The 15,276-nt window shown below is 41.6% G+C and overlaps 1 protein-coding gene across 3 annotated transcripts in view; it reads left to right on the plus strand.

Moving 5' to 3' along the window:
* LOC130166231 (ras and Rab interactor 2-like) overlaps nt 1-15,276 on the plus strand; it is a 36,067-nt gene that overhangs the window by 4,353 nt on the left and 16,438 nt on the right. For all 3 annotated transcript variants that reach the window (XM_056371679.1, XM_056371680.1, XM_056371681.1), the window contains exons 2-5: nt 5,909-6,064; nt 12,144-12,238; nt 12,502-12,700; nt 12,802-12,916. In XM_056371679.1, the coding sequence (XP_056227654.1) occupies nt 5,996-6,064; nt 12,144-12,238; nt 12,502-12,700; nt 12,802-12,916 (478 nt within the window). In that variant the 5' untranslated portion in view covers nt 5,909-5,995. The remainder of the gene's footprint in view (nt 1-5,908; nt 6,065-12,143; nt 12,239-12,501; nt 12,701-12,801; nt 12,917-15,276) is intronic.

Raw genomic sequence — 15,276 nt, forward strand, 5'->3', positions numbered from 1 at the left:
CCGGTGTGTGTTTACTTTTTGCTTGTCTTCTTTAGCTCCTTCATGACTCAACAATAACAAGCGCTGCTGTAATATTTTTCTGTTCATGTGGAAGTTCCCACTCTATCTGCCGCTTGTACGTCCTTCTCCTCCTTTTAAAACTGAAAAAGTAGAGATATCTCCCTCCTTGATCCGTGGGTTAATCCAGTGTTCCTGGGATTCATTTAAAGGGGAGTAGCCCAGAGAAAACAGCCCAGGCTTTTCTCAGCTGACCTTTAGTGTGGAAAGTTGTGGCTGGGCGGTGCTGGTGCCTGACACTCTTTCAGACCATGATTTAGTCCAGTGACTCTCTTATTATACGTGAAGCTTGATTTGTTTGCTTTTGCATGTTGCTATTGCGAGACTCCTAAAGCTGTGATTAGAGGTTAGGCTGCTGGTCACGTTGGTGTTTGAGTGACAGAATGTCCATAAACACTTCATGGAAAAAATGAAAGTAATCCTAAACTTCTGTCCTTGAGTAAAAAAAGCTGCGAGTTATCAGATTCCTGTGATGTAAAAAAAAAAAACAAAGACTTTCCTCTCTAACTAACACAACATGGGCCAGTCAGTCGGTTCAGCTGAACTCACCAAGAACCACTGACCCAATTCTGCTCTCCGGCTACACACACACACACACATATACACACACACACACACACACACATGTTTGTACAGCTATCTTTGTGGGGACCCATCATTTGCATAATGCATTCCTCAGCCCCTTAACCTAACCTTAACCTAAACCGAACCCTAACCCTAACCCTTAAACTAAGTCTCAGCCTTCAAACAGCCATTTAAACTTGGGGGTCCAGCATTCTGGTCTCCTCAAAGCACCATGGACCCCACAAGTATAGTGGGATCCCAGTTTTCGGACCACGAATATAGTAAAAAAAGCACACAAATGCACACATTTTGTCATAGGGCACTTTTAGGGCTATGAGACACATTCCTTTCCTAGAGACTCACCCTAACCCAAACCACTGACACAAAAATCTGCTATTAACCAATTGAGGAAATGACTTTTGTCCCAAATTGGACAAACTGTACATGCCACAGACGCACACACACACACACACACACACACACACACACACAGAATTGCGGCGCTGTTGACAGTTTTTATCACTCTGGTCGACACTTTGCCTTTTTTGAGTAAAAAGTCAAAGTCAGCGTAGCTTTCAAATTAAACACTTTCTCTCCAAGTCTAACACTTTTTCCTGTGAACACACAAATACACACTCACACCCTCATCTGGTTTGCCTCAGGGCAATAACACAGCCCACGTGTGGGAGTTGTTATCTGTAGTGGGTTTGTGCAGCTGCCTGCAGCCCCCTCCTCAGCAGCATGGAGCCCCGTTAGCCTAACAACACTCTTCACTGGATCTCACAACTGACACACACACAGCGGCACCTCATGTTGTCTTGACAGTTTAAACAAATAACAGTTTAAACAAATAACAGAGACGTGTGTCTGATATGTTTTTACAAAGTGGGACAGAGAGACTTGGGGAAATTGGGAAATATTAGTGTTATTATTAATATTGATATTAGTTTTAGGTTTTCCTTTTGGGTTTAAAGGAGAACGTCACTAGATTTATTGAGAAACAGAAAAATAGTCCCTGTGAACAGCTGACAGAGTTTTCTAAGGATTATCCAGAGTAACAGAGGCAAAACTAAACCAAACTATTCTTTGGATAAACACAAAAAAACAAGACATGAGAGAAATAATCGTTGATTGAAAAGTTACATTCCACAAAACTTGCACTCTATTTAGATGTAGTGATCATCTAAAAAAAACATCAATCCAGAACATATTTATCTTTTATTGATATTAGGAAAAAGTTCTATGATTTGACTTCAGGTCTTAGCCTGGTCGGGTTTTGAACAATATACAGTGTATACAGCTTTATCTCTGTGTTTGCTGTTGCTTCTGTCCAGTCCAGACTGTGTTTGCATATCCTCAGGATGAGTCTTTGAATTAACATTAACATTATCCACTTGCATGAGAAGTCTGAGCTACCACTAACATTTGCTCAGCTTGTTTCTCTGATAACCTAAGATCCAAATGTCCATTGACTAAAATCTTCATCCAGTTCAAATACATAGTTGAAAATGACCAAGATGTATAAAAGCGTAAAACTGTGGCGATGAAGTCAATTTTGAGCTTCTGGCAGACGACAACAACGCTGACGCAAAGGGGATGTGATGTCATTGACAGGCGATAAAATGAAACAGACTGTTACCATGATTACAATCACAGATTTCTCTAGGTTTGAAAATTGCTGGAAACATTTGGGATAATATGAGTACATAACTCAACTAAATGTATAACAGGTCCAGTTATCTTTAGACATTTTAATAAGATGATACATAAATGGTGTTTGGATGTTTTTAACCAGTCCATCAAATGAATGTAAAAAAGTAGGTAAAAAAAACAGGAGGAGGAGAATAAACACCAACCAAGAGGTAGATAGCAACCCAATATTTGTTCATTATAATGGCTTATTACTGATTTATCAAGCATAAGTAAATGGTTTATTAACTTTTAATTGTTAAGTAAAACCATCAGTTACAGCTTATAAACCGAGCATTTAAGGGTTGCTTTATTTGAAAGTATTGCCCGTTACTCAACACGCTCTCTGATATGCAGGAACACAGATAAACATTGAGACAGAAAACATTAAAATTTGAGAGTTAAACATTAATCATAGGATCATCACCAGATTGAATTTTTTTCTGACAGAACATCTGTAAATATAAGGATGATGCTGAACCTCATATTCACAAATGTGCCGCCTCCAGGACCATCAAACACTGAAGCTATTCATCAGCTCTGATACAGCACAACACTGCCTCACAGCCAGCCTGACACCCACTGGGAGAAAATTAGGGTCCCACCATCAGTTTGGGCTTTAAACCCGAAATAGCGCAGAGCGTAATGGAGTCCTGCTGTGGAGCTCCTTTTTATGATCATTATGTAAAACACAATGAAATCTGTGTGTGTGCGAGGGGGCGTCTGCGTCTCTCGCTGTGACTGAACTGGAGAATGTGTAAATGTGTGTTTGCGTGTTTCACGGACATATGTGAGCATGTACGTGTGTTTACCTTGGGAACAGTGTGTCTCTGTGCTGCCGTGCCAAGGGGCTTCTTTGCGGTTCTGCGAGGGAGGGCTGCGTGCTCAGATGTGTCTTTGTTTACTTGCAGCTGAGGCTCTCACACACACACACACACACGCGAACCCACATTCATGTAGACTACACGCACACACACACACACACACACACACACAGGGGTCCGTGTGTACTGACTGAGGAAAATACTGTGACATTAGTGAAGAGTTTGATGTAATTTTAGTGTTTGTTTGTTTTTTTTTTTGGGGGGGGGGGGTCACATCTGGTTTTGCCAAGTAGAGCTGTGAAGATGAGCTGCCCTGGTGGGAGGCTATCTGCAGTACCCAGCATGCTCTCTGATTTATCTGCGGCTCAGACGTTTGTGCATCTGGAAACATTGTTTATTTTACTGTCGAGAGTTTTGGTTGGCACTGTCACTAGTAGAGTATCTGTTTCAGTATCAACAGCACAGGAACATGGACAATTATCACAAACTGATTTACAGGAATTTCCTTAGTGGGAACTGTTTTGCAAATTTCATCTTTTAATTTGTCTCTCAGCGTCTCTGTTCCTTTGTTTCTTCACTTTCCTCAGTTTGTGGAAATGAAACCATCGTCCCAGACTTATCAGTTCTACTTTCAGACAGTTAGGAAACGGGCACAGTCTCTGCACAGGTCACCAGATATGTAAATAAGTCACCATTTACTGTAACTGGTTTCCCTGACTCTGTTGCTTTTTGTTAGGGCTGCAACTAAACATTATTTTCTTTACTGATTTCTTTTATGACCTGAAACCTGCAAAACTGATCACTATTCCCCATCATCAGCTGCACTTTGTGTTTAGGGCTAATTAGCAAATATTAGCATGCCAGCACGCTAAACTAAGACTGTGAACATTTTGAACATTATGCATATGTTGGCATACTTACATCAACATTTAGCTCAAAGCACTGCAGCCTCACAGAGATGCTTAAGACTATTAGTCTGGGGGGGGGGGGGGGGCGTGTACCACTGAGGCTCAGTCCTCATGGCATCGAGTCCAACCCATAGGCCTTTGCTGCATGTCATCACCTCTATCTCCCCAGTTTTCCCGTCACTCTCTCACTGTCCCTATCAGAGTAAAGGCAAAAACTACCCAAAAGAATAATATTGAAAAAAAGGTTATTAGTCTATATTGAAAAATTCCCACAAAGATATTGAATTTACAATGATATATAAGAGAAAATGTCAAATCCTGAAATTCTAGAAGCGGAAACCAGAAAATATTTGGTGTTATTGCTTGATATATGATTTTAATGATTAAACAGCTGTGATGGACTGGCGACCTGTCCAGGGTGTAGCCTGCCCTCGGCCAATGTCAGCTGAGATTGCCCCCCCCCCGGACAGATATTACAGGACTGGATTCACCAATGGGGCAAAGTGAGCAGTGCATAATATAATGAAACCACCATCTATATTGTAGTTGATGGGGACAAGAGGCCACAGCTGGACATATGAAACACTGAGACACTGAAAGGACTCTGTCGAATTACTGTCTGTATTATGATACTTTACACTCAGCTTCTGATGCCAGATTATTTGTGGCACACTGGTTGTTCTGGAAAAGATTTATAGCTGCAGATAAAATTTCACAGCACTACATTTATTCTTTACTGCGACTTGTTAAACACTGACCACAGGGGGAAGTTACCGATGTTTCCATGTTGGTAAATGAAGCTGAACAAAAACATTATTTAGAAATGGTCAGTTTCACATTCGACTGTATAAAAGTATGCTGCCCCCCCACCCCCACCCCCACCCACCCCCCCTCCAATGGTGGTGGTGCCTTCCTTCCTGTGTGAGATGAGAAGTTCATGTGTGTGGACAGACAAACGAACGGAGCATCGCCTGGTTTCGAGAGGACTGTGAACCTCTGCCAGGAAGGGAAGGGCTGGCCTAATAGTTTCAGCCTGGCTGGAGAGAGAGATGGAAGAGAGTGAGACAGAGAGAGGAGGGTGGAGGGACAAATCGTACACAGACAGAAAAACACACAGATAACGAAAGAAAAATCTGACTAAGAGTGAAACCAAACGACAGAGAATAAAATAGAATGAAAAATAAGGAGGAGGCAGTGATTACATGTCATTTCACTATGGGCTCTTCTAATTTGAGATAAATAGCAGGTTCATTAAATTCCCTTCGCTTTTTCACAGCTTTGTTGAGGAGTGTGACAAAGGGTCGATTTGGAAGCATCTTACCGAAGCCCAGAGGCCCAAAACTTAGTTACGATGGGTGGGGAAGACGGGCAGCTGTGCTGGAACCAAGGCTCTCCAAGATGGAAAATGAATTATGTATGTATGAGGACATGGGAACAAAATATAGGAAAGAAAGTGAGAATGTGAGAGAGAGGGAGAGAGAGAGAGAAAGGAAACAGTGGAGACAGGTAATGAGAGGACAGCAGTTCAGCCAAAAAAAAAAAATAGGTTTGGAATTAGATTTTTTTTTAAAAAAAGGACTGAGGCAACAAACTGAGACGAAGGGGTGAGGGAAAGAAGCATGAAGGGAGAGGAGGCAGGAAAGTGAGAGGAGAGGTGAATGTGTAGAGAGCAAGGAGTGAGGGAGGGAGAGGAGAAAGAGAGGAAGAGGAGAAAGAGAAGTAGAGAGCGAGGAGAATACGAGAGTCACGGTAAAAGCCTTCCAGCAGCCCGGCAGCTCTGTAAACTGGCTGTGGGCAAAGCAGGAATTTCCTGTGGTCGCACCACTGATGAAGTGTCTGGACTGAAGTGTGTTTTTTGACCCACAGAGCTGCGGCCCCTGCAGACGCTGTCTTAGACGTAAACACACAGACTCAGACGTAAGAGGGAGCCGGTCCTGAGGACAGGAAGACGACATGGCCTTCAGCTCAGCATCAGGGAACCCCCCCAGCGGCCTGACAGACAGGAGCGGGAGCTTCTTTAAGGTAAGGACCAATGATGACGCAGCTGACTTTCCCAAAATCACATGGAAATGTAAAACACTCACTTCCTGTGTAACACATGTTGTTTTTTTTGTTTTTTTTGGGGGGGGGGGGGGGGCCTGACTCAACTCTTCGTTTTTAGAACACAACAAAACTACAACCTGCTTGAATCACGAGGCCCACAAAACCAAAAACCTACTATTTACATCCCTGGTCAGAGTTTAGTTAAGACCAGAATCTGACTGCCTGGTATCTGTCTCACTGAAGAGACTCATTTCTTAAATAACAACCCACAGTCAACCACACAGGGTGGACTATGTCACATGTTACATGTGTTACCTTAGACACCCAATAGTGGCAGCCAGCAGGATACACGCTAGCTGAGTAGCTCAGTAGCCGTAGTGCTAGTCGGTCATGTGAACCACGTCTTGCTGGTTGAAGCTGACTGTCCGGAGTCCATCCATCTGCTAGTCCTTATAAGGTCTGGGGGGGACTGGAGCCAATCCCAGCTGACGGGTACACCCTGGATCTGTCCCCGGTCTATCATACTTATATCAGTACCGGCACATATATTCTCTGATATGCGCTGATATGAAAACTTTTATTCAGAAGCAGTAATGCAGTGGAAATGCTCGGGTCAAGTCGAGTTATATAGGCAGCATTTTACACATATTTGATCCTTTGTTTTCATTCTAGTTAAATATATATATATATATATATATATATATATATACATATTTGTTCTTATGTTTTTTATTCATAGTTATTTATTTTTATAGTTATTTTATTGAATTCCCAGGGAACTTTTTACCGTTTCAGTGCACTGACATTATTTTGGACAATAAAGTTTATTGTTGAACTGTAAAATATCCTGCTCTCATTATATATCTTTTTCACAAGTGTGAAATAAATATATATATATATATATGGCCGATATATCGATATCAGATTTTTTTACTCCCTAATATCGGTATTGGCATCGGCCTCAAAAATTGAATATCGGTCGGGCTCTACAAACAACCATTCACACCGAAAGGCAATTAGAGTCACCACTCAATTCAACCTACATGTCCTGCAGCCTCTCTTTTGTTGGGACTAAACAAACATAGAGTGCAACGTTAATCGGTTGTTTTTATTCATATAAAAATATTTCTGCTTCCTCTTAAATTTCTCTCAGGAACCTTTACTTGTGCATTCTTAAGAGAGACCCTTTGAGCAGGTAGCGCACACAGTGGGTGTTTAGAGCTTCTTGCTGAAAACAGCTGTCTGCTGAGTGAGTGGAGCAAACCAGCCCAGGCAGCTAAACAATGAGCTGAAACTCAGTACAAAGCAGAGTGGTTTAGTTTAAACAGTGCGTAACATTGTCTGCACATTTATAAACAAAGCACACAATAAAATCACATGTAAATAATCAATACCATTTTAGATTAAAGCATGAAAAGAAAACACAGTGATGCCCACACTGAGTATATCACCAGAGGACATTAAAACCACAGGTGCTAAAAGATGAAAGACAACATCACATAAAAGCACATCTGTAAAAGTATGTTTTTAAAAGAGATTTAAAAATACATAAGGAACCTGCAAGCCTCCGTGATTTCATTTTTTTGGTTCCTGTGAGTAATGAATCACAATGAATCACAATAATCAATACTGAAGCAGATGAGTGTGTGGATAACTCACTAGCTCATGGAGAGAGAGCGTGGGTTTTACTTTAAGGTGGAAAAAGCATGATTGATATAATATCATATGTATATTCTTTCATTATTTGCCCCCAGTACTGATGTGAACGTCCTAAATTGATCAGTGTATTCGCTGATGGTAAAAAAGCGAATCGTCTGTCCTTCGCCTCACATCCTGGAAGTCAGATGCTCGTGTTTTCAAAAACAACACTTACCGTTGAACTGCACTTTCTTTACAAACATCAATAACATCAGTATTATCGTGTGGATTACAGCTTTTACTGCATTTGACTGCACATCACTAAAACGAACGAAAATAGAAAGAGTAATTTGTCATATTGTGTTGTACATTAATGCAGTACATGCTGTATTCAAAGCACCTGCAGCCTGATCCAGTGTACGTCTTGCTGTTCTGTGTGATGCACACTGTCTCAGTAAGAGGTGACAGCCCTCCCCTGGCTGCATCTGCATCTACAGTTGTACTGTAAATCAAAGTAAAGCACTTTCAAAACTAAAAACAGGCAGATTTGGACGACAATTGACAATGAACTAAGAAACAAAAATTGAATGTCATCTCGCTTTTAACTTCCTTTGCAGCTTTTTCCATCCTCACTGCCCCTGTTTAAGTGCTCTCTGTATGTGTCTGTGCGACTAAACCAAACACATAGTTTCCCATTGACTCCATCCATGGCTTCAACAGCAGCCCATGCAGAGAATCACTTACCTCTACACACACACACACACACACACACACACACATATGCACATAATAATGTTAAAGGATCTGAACAAATAAACTTCTCTCTGTCTAGCTCTGTGTCCGTGTGTTGTACAGAGAGAATTGAAGTGAAACAAAGATGAATGAAGGCTCGTAAAAGTCAGTGGCAGACTTTTGTTGTTGAGTGTTTTCCTTGATATCAGTCTTTTTCCTCTAGAAGTCATCATTGTGAAATACGGCGCCACCGTCAGAGTTCCCAGAGGCTCTCTGCCCAGATCCAGTCACTCAGCAACTCTCGTGTTCACTGACCTTCATTTTATAGCTCAGGAATTTCCCATGTCTTCTCCTCTGGCTCTATTCCTCCATTTTCATTCATATAATTCAATGCCTGTCTATTAGCACAAGGTAATAACTATCTGTCTACTTCTTTCCAGGGCTGCTTTAACCCTTTAAGGGGCCCTGAGGGGGAAAAAATTAGCTGCTTGGCTCCTAGTAACTCCATGTCCCTCCCTCTGTTCTGTATTTGCATTGTGTACAATATGTGTACAACGTTAAATACTAACTGATTTAGGATTACACAACATGCATGTGCATTTTCAACTTGCATATAAAAAAATGCAATAACCCAAAATATATAGACATATGATATATGCAGAACAGTAATGGATGGAAACATGCATTATTTAGTATTGATTTTCTTACATTTGGATAGAAACCTCATTAATGAACGTCTTAAAATAAATAACTAGTGTCCATTAAAACTTCTGTACAGCCAGAAGACAATTAGCTTAGCATAAAAGCAGGAAGCAGGGACAAACAGATGGCTCTGCCCAGAGGTGAACAAACATGAAAGTATAAAAAGTTATCTTAAGTCATGGTTGTACGGGGGGGTTATTCTATTTCTTTGCCGGGCGCAGTGACTTCCTGGAGTCTCAGCTCGACGCCTGGTAAACCTCACAAAGACAGAGAAGATGGCAGCCATGAAATAGTTCATCACCAGCACCACGTAAAGCCACTCTCAGCTAGAAGTATTTCCCCAGAATGTCGAACTGCTCCTTTAAGGTCCTCATCATGTCAGTTGCTATTGATATTGATTAATCTGCAGTTTGCTTTCTTGCTTAATCCTTTAATAGTTTTATCTATAAAATGTCAGGACATACTTAAAAGTGGCCATTATCATTTTGCAGTCTGGTGTTTAAATGTCTTGTTTCGTCCAAACAGACCAAAGTTTGAAACCAAAAGATACTGAATGTGCAATGATTTAAAAGAGAGAAAAGCAGCACATCCTCATACCAGAGGACGAGTGATGTCTTTTCAGAAATGATGATTTTTAAAACAAAGTAGTTAATGAATATTTTTCTAATGGTCTAATAGACTTTTAGTTTCAGCTGTACTGTAAAGACTGCTGTACCGTGTGGTATAGTGTACGTCAAATTCATATGTTATTGTCCAGTAACTAACATCTGTCAACAGCTTGTGGGATCATTCTTTGTTACTTTAGCTGAAAACTTGATTTTCCACATATTTCCCTCCTTGGGATTAACCACAGTCACATGCACTAATTGAGGGGTCAGACAGTTTATTCTGCCACTTTGGTTATTTTGTAACATCTGGTTTTAAGGTTCTCACAGCTATTGAAAGGGAAAATGACACTTTTTGCTGCCAGTTTTTCCACTTCTGGAGCGCTGTCTCTGTAAAATCTTCAGATTACACTCACTCTGGAGCTAACTTGTCAATTTATATTGCGTAATAGAGTTTTGACCTGACAGATTGCTGGGGGAGTCTGAGGCTTTAACAGAGCTGGCTCCACTTAGTCCTGCTAGGGGGGGAGGATTAGCAGGAGCCTATGGTTACTGTGGTCTGGCCTGCAGCCACACTGGTGGAGGATAGTTTGGAAAAGGCCGCCTCCTGCTGGTTGAAAGTGTGTAATGGGTGCATTTGTTCAGGTGCAGAAAGTGTTAAAAAAAAAACACCAAAACCTGGATTTAAGAACATTTCTATGTAATTCTTTGTGTTTGAACTTCACGAGTAGAGTTCACCACATCAAGGCCACTCTGACAATATGACATGAATTTCCCGTTGACTGTCTTAAATTTCTGGTCTTCATTACATTGTGCAGTTTGGCAATCTTGTTTTGTTTTCACTGTTTGACCTAGATCATCAGTGCAAAGCATCCAGATTTCGACATCTGCTTGGGTCGGTTTGAGGAGGCTCTGAATCCTTGGGAGAGCTCTAAAATGTGGAATGGGGGAATGTGGAAATGCAGAAAAAACAACGCAACATGAAAGCAGTTTATTGCAGTCATTAACTGAGCAGTTTTTTTCAGCTCAGGCTCTTTTCCTGTTGCTTTAAGTGCTTATTTAGGAATGAATTCTGACAGATCTATTCTCTTATGCGTCATTACTCCAGATTAGTGGTGTGTGTCGGGGGGTGGGGGGTGGGGTGGGGGGGGTGGGGGGGTTGGGGGGGGGGGGTTGGGGGCAGAGATATTGTGAGTCGAAAGGAACAGGTGTATGCCAGTGATCTAAAAACAACTGGAAGTCAGTTGTTGTTGTTCGGTCCAGTGATTTAATCCACCTTAATTGTTTCCATGAGCTGTGAGTCACATCCACAGCTCATGGAAACAATTAAGGTACTTCAACCAGATTTGTGTCAAAAATCGCACTCCTCTCTCATCATAAGTCAAATCTGAACACGTCATGAACACACTTTTTAGATTCCGTGTAAAGGAAAAGTCCAGATGACGTCAGTGTGATCAACAATAATTTCTCCACATTCCCTCCGGCATGATAGCTGAGTACCAGTTTGTTTAGACTTCTGTTTGGGGTTGATAAAAAAAGCAAATCAAGTTTTTCCAACAGAAGTCGCTCCAGGTCCGAGAGTTGGTGGAGGATGACTGTATTTCCCAAGCATGCAGCCACGTCTTCAATGTCCCGCTCTTTTCCCATCGTCGTTTCACGTAGTCTGTAGTGCCCTTATTCAGTGATGTGATGCCATGCTACAACTCGCTGATGAGCCCTTTCATTTTTCCTGAGTTGTATGCATCAATAAATACATGAACAACAATCGGCAGTTCTCTCAGATTAGAACCTTTCACCTTTTTTACAAAAAGAATCACTGAGCTGTAAATACCTATAGAAGTCCTGCCCACCCAACCCACATGTCTGACATGAATAAACAAAACTTTTAAGCTGCCGTTTGCTGACAATCTCGCATATGGATGAATAAATTGTCTGTATCTGCAATCGAGAGTGGTGACAATTTTTTTTATCTTTGTCACTCTAAAACTAACCCTGTATGATATGGGAGATGCACACAGCTGTGCTATTTATTGTAGAAGGTTTGGTCATATTAAATAAAAACTTCACTGTGTGACATCACAGTAGACGTGTCTCTGCTCACTGTGAATCTTGCGCTGTGTCATTTTTTTTTGACGATGCTTTGTCTCCATGTTTCCTGCCTGTAGGAAATGAGGTCCACACACAGGAAAAATGACTAACTGTTTCCCTTCCCCTTTGTTCGACATTTACCAAAGAACTCTCCCCGTTTCAAAATCCCAGTGTCTTTGCTTTGTAATTTATGCTTGAGCAATGTTGTCAGTTTCGTTTATCACCGTTCCCCCTCCTCTTCTCCTTGTCGTGTTCCCTCAGCAGTCAAAGCCTCTCGTTCTGTCTTCTTCCAGCTGATTGACACATTCGCGTTGGAGATCGGCGAGCTGAAGAAGGAGATGGTCCAGACCTCTCCCACTATGGACAAGGAGCCCGTGGAACTACAAGGGTAAAGCTGTTTTTCACACATTTCTCTTGCACTTACACAAAACTTTCATCAACCTCACTGATCTGTTTTTTTTTTTTTTTTTCCTTCCCCTGATCATATCTGGAAATGTTGCCTTGATGAGACAGAACATATATTCCTATCAGCTGGTTCAGTTTTGTTTTCTGTTAAATCTCATCTCTTCTGATTTGTAAATACATATTCACATTGTTGCTAATTCTCACCAGCAGATGGCATAAGTGTTTCACTCGGTCTCTCTCTGCCAGGCTGGAGGGTGAGGTGAGTGGCGTTTACCTGCAGTCCCCCCACTGTGGCGGTGTGGGGGGTGAAAGGGATTCTGGGTACGACTCCTTGCGACGGAGGATGAGCGTGTTGGACAGGCTGAGTCAAACCCACCCGGTGTGGCTGCTGCTGGCCATCAGTGAAGAGAAGGCCAACCACATACTGCTCAAACAGCCACCGGGGGTGAGGGGTTTACCATCCTGGGATTCATATCTTAATGTAACATTCTAGTGTTTTCTAAAAGTGTTTTATGTTTCATGACCTCTGATTCCTTCCTGGTGCAGGTATTCCTGGTCAGGAAGTCGGCCGCTCTGCAGAGGAAGGTTCTTTCTGTGCGTGTGAAGGAGGATCAGTCAGAAACTCCCATCAGCCACTTCCCTGTCAGAGAGAGCCAGTACAGTAAGTAACATGTGTGTTTTAAGTGTCTGTACCTGGAGTTCAGATGCATCATGGATTACTATCAAGATATTATCATGTAGATCCTGTCAAACAGATTTCAAGAGATTATACCAAATAAAGCAATCATGGAATCAATGATTTGAAGTACATGACTGAGATGAGTCAACTGAGGAAGTTGTAATGACCTTGACAGATCAGAAATCTCAAATGGTCTTCTTTCTGTTTCCTCTGGTCTCCTGATTGTGTCTCGTTCAGCCGCGGCCACCCCTGCAGTCACACTGTACTGTAGGTCAGAGAGTGAAGTCATTTCCTGTCCACCTCCACACACTGTGTACAAAGATAAACCCGTACACCAATGAGAAATGAGAGTGTGACAGGAGGAACATCAGTTTAGCCCACAGTTGTGTGTGTTAGTGTATATGAGCATGCTAATTTATTGTTTTTTTTTTTTAATGCAACTGTCTCTTAGAATTTCTGGCATAAGGTGATACATATTGATCTGCATGTGATCTGGCTGTAACTTCTCTTTAAGAAGGAAACGTTTGCTAAGATTATATCCCAAGCAAACATTTTTTTTTTTTTTTTTGACAGCAGTGACTTTGCCACTTAGTTCTGGGTCAAATGTTTGTTTGCAAAGCAGCAGTGAGTGTCATTGAACAGGTCTGGTGGAGCTGTAGTTTACTCCACGGCTGCATTTATGTAGCACTTTCATCCAAAACTGCTTTACATTCTTGCCTCTCATTATTAACTGTTAGTATGTTGTGATTTTAGTTTATGTATCATGAACATAGCAGTTCAAATCGGACATGCTGTTGGCATAGGATGCCATACGAGTGCAGTAAGACAACGTTATTGTAGTGTTTAACATTTTATTATCATAAAGAAAAAATTGTAGCAATGCTCATAGTGTTAGAATACTTAATCCTGCAAATGTTGTGCTTCAGTATTGGGAGTTACTGTAGTTATGGAGCTGTGGCAGAGTCAAAGTGTGATGACATACCAGCTGTGGCTTTTCCTTACTGGAATGACAGCACACATGGGAGGGACTGGAGTGCCTTTGGCCTGGTTTGGCCTTTAGATCTGGGTCAGCTGCTCTCCAGCTGGCCTCCCGTACGGCACAATTAGCTTTGTGCATGAACACTTTCAACATAGTTTTATAAAGAATACTACACACCAGTCTGTTTTTAAAATCACTTTGCTCATTAACATGAAGCTGATCTAAACACCCAGTTAAAAAGTATAAATGGCGTCTTTGAATGTGGCTCTATGTAGAAACATAAAGACAGCATTAGACGCCTCAGATCACCCAGCTCCAAACATAAGTGTGAAGGGCAGCTGTAGGGCTAGCGTCATGAAACAACAGGCACGTCAGCTGAGCAGGGGGTTTGAAGCGTGCTTCTAATGTCGGTACCAAATTTCATGGCAGTCCATACAGAAGTTGTTGAGACATTTCACTGTAAACTGTGCCGCTAAATAAAAAGTTAAAGGAACACCAACGTGAGTATGATATATTCTCCGGGACCAAGAGTGTCATCTTATAATTGTCAACATATGTTTCAAAAATTAGAAAACATCAACCTTAATGTTGTTGCTACAGGAAAAGTCAAAGGATCAAAGTCATCAGGATTCAGTGTGTAAGATATTGTTGTTGTTAAGATATTTCACTCTGGACCAAGGTGGTAAACCCACGCTGTCTATCAAGAGCCGTACTAGCAGCTCTGTGAGGCTCTCTGTGAGTACTTTGGCAGAGCAGTGCTCTGATGCTGACATCCCCACAGTTACTATGATCACATGTTGATCTTAAGCAGGTATGATGTTTACCAGGCTAACTATTTGTTTTAATGTGTTAGCATAAGAACATTTACTAATTATCTCTGATCACAAAGTACAGCTGAGGCTTATGGGGAAATGACTAGAAAGTGTTTGGTCATTAACAAAAAATATTGGACAAATTAAGATTTTGACCTGATGATGCTACTAGATTAAAAGTCAGGTCATCACCAAAAAGATTCATTGCGATCCGCCACATAGTTTAGATATTTCAGTCCGTCCAAACCAGCAGTAATACATAAATCAGTAAAACTAAAACAGTCAACTAGTGAAAGGTGTGATGACTAGTATGCTAAGTGGAGGGTGCAGCAGCTTGACAGCATGGTGCTCGGGGACTTTGAGGTTGGGGTTTTCATTCCAGTAACAGCATTTTTGACATGGTTGTTCAGTTGATTAATGTTGCCTCTGGTTTTGCAAAAAAGTGCAGGACATTTCAGTGAAACACCCCAAGCAATATGGCTTCATCCCAGTGACAACCCCACCTTAGTCCAGCATCGCCAAGCCCCAGCCCTGCACTCCCCATAGTGCTG

The sequence above is a fragment of the Seriola aureovittata genome, chromosome 3 (assembly GCF_021018895.1).
Source record: "Seriola aureovittata isolate HTS-2021-v1 ecotype China chromosome 3, ASM2101889v1, whole genome shotgun sequence".
In the NCBI taxonomy this organism is placed as follows: Eukaryota; Metazoa; Chordata; class Actinopteri; order Carangiformes; family Carangidae; genus Seriola; species Seriola aureovittata.